Source organism: Pelecanus crispus, chromosome 11 (genome assembly GCF_030463565.1).
Source record: "Pelecanus crispus isolate bPelCri1 chromosome 11, bPelCri1.pri, whole genome shotgun sequence".
NCBI classification, from domain to species: domain Eukaryota; kingdom Metazoa; phylum Chordata; class Aves; order Pelecaniformes; family Pelecanidae; genus Pelecanus; species Pelecanus crispus.
This window is the reverse complement of record NC_134653.1, coordinates 25,509,253-25,513,556: the sequence shown is the minus strand read 5'-3', so window position 1 is coordinate 25,513,556 and position 4,304 is coordinate 25,509,253. Positions and strand designations below refer to the sequence as shown.

Sequence of the window (4,304 nt, the reverse complement as noted above, 5' to 3'; positions counted from 1 at the left end):
AGGATGGGGGAACAGGGGGTGTCTACGGGACGGGCTGGGGCCCCCCCTCACCCGCAGCGCAGGCGGGCGCTGCAGGGGGCGTGGCCCTCGCCCCGCCCATAACCCCGCCCACGCCCTAGCCCCGCCCCCTGGCCGCGCCCCGCCCCGCGCCCCGCCCCTTGGCCTCGCCCCGCCCCTAACCCCGCCCCCTGGCCTCGCCCCGCCCCGCCCCGCCGTCCCCGCCATGTCGGCGCTGCGGGCGCTGCTGGGGGCCGTGCTGGCCGCTGCCCTGGCCGGGGCAGCCCCCGCCGCCGCCGCCCCGCCGCGCCCGCAATGTCTCCGTGCTGCTGGAGCCCGGCTCGGGGCGGCTCCGCGTCCTGCCCGGCCGCCGCCCCGCCGCCGTCGCCTGGGCCAGCCTCGACGACCGCATCTCCACCGTCGGGTAGGGCCGGGCCGCCCCGGGACGGGGCCGGAGACAACGGGAACGGGGACTCGCATGGAGCCGAGCGGGAACAGGGCGCCGGGGACGGCCTTGGGGGAGCCGTCGCGGGTGGGGCGCTCTGTCCCACCCGTGCCCGTGACCCACCCGTGTCCCTGTTCCCCCAGCTGGGCTTTCCTGGAGGTGACCACCAGCGCCTCGTACAACGACAGCCTGCAGGCCTACGCTGCCGGGCTCGCCGAGGCCGCCGTCTCCGAGCAGGTAACAGGTGGCACCTCCGAAATCGGGGTCCCGAGGGGTGCAACACGGTCCCTCCCCTCTACCCCGGCTGACCCCCACTGGTGACCCCCCGGCCGTGTCCCCCAGCTGATGTACATGCACTGGATGAACACCATGGTGGGCTACTGCGGCCCCTTCAAGTACGAGAGCGAGTACTGTGAGAAGCTGCGGAGCTACCTGGAGGCCAACCTGGGCTGGATGGAGGAGCAGATGGGAAAGGGGGAGGACCCCGAGTATTGGCACCAGGTGAGGACGGGGTACCCCCACCCAGGGTGAACCCCTGCTACATCCCCCTGGGCTAATGGGGGCTTTAATCAAGAGGAGGAGGCAGGGCAGCGAGGGGTGCCTGGGGTGCTGGCCCCGCTCCAGGTGGGATGACAGGGATCTAGCCACCATGGATCCTCTTCCCCTGGGCGAGCAGAGCCGACTCGTGTCTTTGTCCCTAGCACAGGCTCACATGCTGTTGTTGGGGTGCACAGGGGGTGGCTCAGCTCCCCCCCCCCCCCCCCCGGCCACTGGTGCTGAGTCACAGCCCTGCTGACAACGCCGATTCCCCCCACGTCTCCACCTGCCTCTGCAGCAGCGCTGGGACCCGCCAGATCTGCTGTGTCCCCTGGGGGAAGGGGGGGGACTTCATCCCCCTGAAATCACTCGCCCCTCTTCCCTGCGGGAACCAAGTGCCAGCTCTGTCCCCTGTCCCCGCAGGTGCGCCTGGCCCTGCTGCAGCTGAAGGGGCTGGAGGACAGCTACAACGGGCGCCTGGACTTCCCCCAGGGCAGGTTCACCCTGGCACCCTTCGGCTTCCTGTAAGCTCCTTCTCGGAGGTGATGGAGCGTGGGGGGTGGTTGCCCCAGGGGCCGGGGGGCTGCTGGGGGGTGCTATGGGGACAATTCCTGGATGTCCGGGGACACCCAGTTCTGCTCCCAGTCCCCCTCACCCACCTTCTCTGGGCGCTTGTCCTCTGCTGCTAGGGCAGGGTGGAGCCAAGGTAGTTTCTTCTCATCCCTGGCACCATGGGCTGGGTGGTGGGTGCCCTCCCAGGCCTGCTGCACCCCTGCCTCAGTTTCCCCACTGTTGTGCTCACCCTTCCCTCCCTGCTCAGGCTGCTGGGGTGCTTGCACCTGCACCAGGATGGGATAGAGAAACACCCTCCAGCCCAGACAGACGGACAGAGAGCTATGAGCCAGCTCAGCTCTTGGACCAGGCTGTCCCCAACCTGATACCCCATGTCTTGCTTCCCCCCAGCCTGCTGCAGTTGGGAGGCGACCTGGAGGACCTGGAGTCTGCCCTGAACCGCTCCTCCCCACGGCGCGTCCTGGGCTCGGGCTCCTGCTCTGCCCTCCTCAAGCTGCTGCCAGGCCGTCGGGATCTCCTGGTTGCCCATGACACCTGGACCTCCTACCAGTCCATGCTGCGCATCATCAAGAAGTACACGCTGCCCTTCCGCACCTCGGCCGGCGGTGCGTGGGCTGGGCTGGGGGGGGCTGCATCTGACACTCCCCTTCTGATTCTCCTCTGCTTTTGCATCCCTGCCTCCAGGCAATTCTCAGATCCCCGGGAGCATCCAGGTGTTTTCCTCTTACCCTGGCACCATCTTTTCCGGGGATGACTTCTACATCCTCAGCAGTGGGTTGGTGAGTGGGGTTCTGGTCCTGGGGGACCTCTCCCTGGCCCCGCTGCCCTGCCCATCGCTCCCCTCCCCACAGGTAGCGCTGGAAACCACCATCGGCAACAACAACCCAGCACGGTGGAAGTACCTGGACCCACGGGGCAGTGTCCTGGAGTGGCTGAGGAACATCGTAGCCAACCGCCTGGCCCGCAGCGGTCCCGAGTGGGCCACCGTCTTCCGACGGTTCAACAGCGGCACGTGAGCAGGGCAGGGTGGGGCGTGGGAACCCCCGCTGGCTGTCAGGGGAAGGGGGCACTGGATGGAGGGATGCTCCCCCCAGGCAGCAGGGATGTCCCCAAGGAGGGGCTGGTTGCCGGAGGGATGCTTTCGTCCTTCTTGGTGCCAGGTACAACAACCAGTGGATGGTGGTGGACTATAACGCCTTCGTGCCAGGGAGAGAGAGCCCACCGCCGGGCGTGCTGACCGTGCTGGAGCAGATCCCGTGAGTGCCCCTGTTCCTGCGCTGAGCCATGGTGGAAGTGTTTCTTCCTGGAGCCCCATCCCCATGGATTTGGGAAAGCCCTAAGGGTCCCATCTGCCCCAGCCCAGCAGGTGGGAGTTGGGTGATGGGGGTGCAAATGCAAGCAGGAGCTGCCTGCGCTGCCAGTCTGTAGCTAAAGGCTCTCTGAGGATGCTTCTATGCAGGTGATGGGTGCCCAACACCCCTAGCTGGGGTGGGAACCCAGCGGCAGGGACTCCCAGCTGGGCTGCCCCGCTTCCCAGCACGTTCCCCCATCCCCACTCGATTTCACTGTCTGCTCTGACCGATGCTCTTCCCCCGGCTCAGGGGCCTGGTGGTGGCGGCTGATCAGACGGAGCTGCTGTACCAGCAGGGCTACTGGGCCAGCTACAACCTACCGTGAGCTCCGTCCAGCCTCATCCCACCCCACTGATGCCCCATAAAGGGGGGCAGCCAACACTGGCCTTGCCCCCCACCCTTGGGTGCTGACTCACTGGGTTCCCCCCCACACCCCAGCTACTTCGAGGAGATCTTCAATGCCAGTGGGAACATGGAGCTGGTGAAGAAATACGGTGACTGGTTCACCTATGACAAGAACCCGCGCGCCCAGATCTTTCGTCGGAACCAGACACTGGTCCACGACCTGGACTCCATGGTCCGCCTGATGAGGTGGGTGCTGGGGACCCCCCAAACCTGGGGGTGTGTGTCCCCCCCACCAGGGATTTGCAACCCTCGGGGGTGATTTTTTTTCATCCTTATAAATTTATGTACATTTTTTTTCCCCACCTTCGCCACGAATCTCTCCCTTGGCCACTTTGCAGGTCCAACAACTACCTACGGGACCCGCTATCACGGTGCACGGGCTGCGACCCCCCCCAGAATGCAGAGAACGCCATCTCTGCCCGCTCTGACCTCAACCCCGCCAACGGCACCTACCCCTTCCCAGCCCTGCGCCAGCGCTGCCATGGCGGCACCGACATGAAGGTGGGGGAGATGGGGCAGCCCCGGGGGGGCGGTGGGGAGCTGGAGGTCCCCTCTTTGGAGTGCACAACCCTCTGACAGCTCCCCCCAGGCTGTGTTGCCCCTTCCCTGTGTTGACTTGCATCCCTGTTTTTTCTCCACCCTCCCCCCCCAACACCAGGTCACCTCCTGGGGCATGGCCCCCACCTTTGGGCTGGTGGCCGTCAGCGGTCCCACCTGGGATGACGTGCCCCCCTTCCGCTGGAGCACGTCCCCCTGCAGCACCCTGCTGCACATGGGCCACCCCGACCTCTGGACCTTCCCCCCTGTCAAGGTCCACTGGGACTGAGCAGGCGCCGCTGGGCTCAACCCATCTGTCTGTCCATCCGCGGGCATCCGTCCATCCGTGGGCATCTGTCCTGTGTGGGGACCCCTTTGCGGGGGCAGCGCTACTGGCTCTCCCCATTCCCAGGGGACTGGCTTTGGGTGCAGGGGGCGTCCCCTGCCCCCTGGCTCTT

General features: G+C 66.7%; 1 protein-coding gene across 1 annotated transcript; it reads left to right on the top strand.

Moving 5' to 3' along the window:
* Positions 1 to 223: 223 nt before the first annotated feature.
* On the top strand, positions 224 to 4,304 carry PLBD2 (phospholipase B domain containing 2). Its single transcript, XM_075718772.1, is given in 13 exon segments — positions 224 to 303; positions 305 to 421; positions 586 to 679; positions 785 to 943; positions 1,403 to 1,503; positions 1,943 to 2,157; positions 2,237 to 2,331; positions 2,404 to 2,564; positions 2,713 to 2,808; positions 3,154 to 3,225; positions 3,343 to 3,495; positions 3,648 to 3,810; positions 3,968 to 4,304. Coding segments are annotated over 13 exon segments (1,674 nt in total). The 3' UTR covers positions 4,136 to 4,304.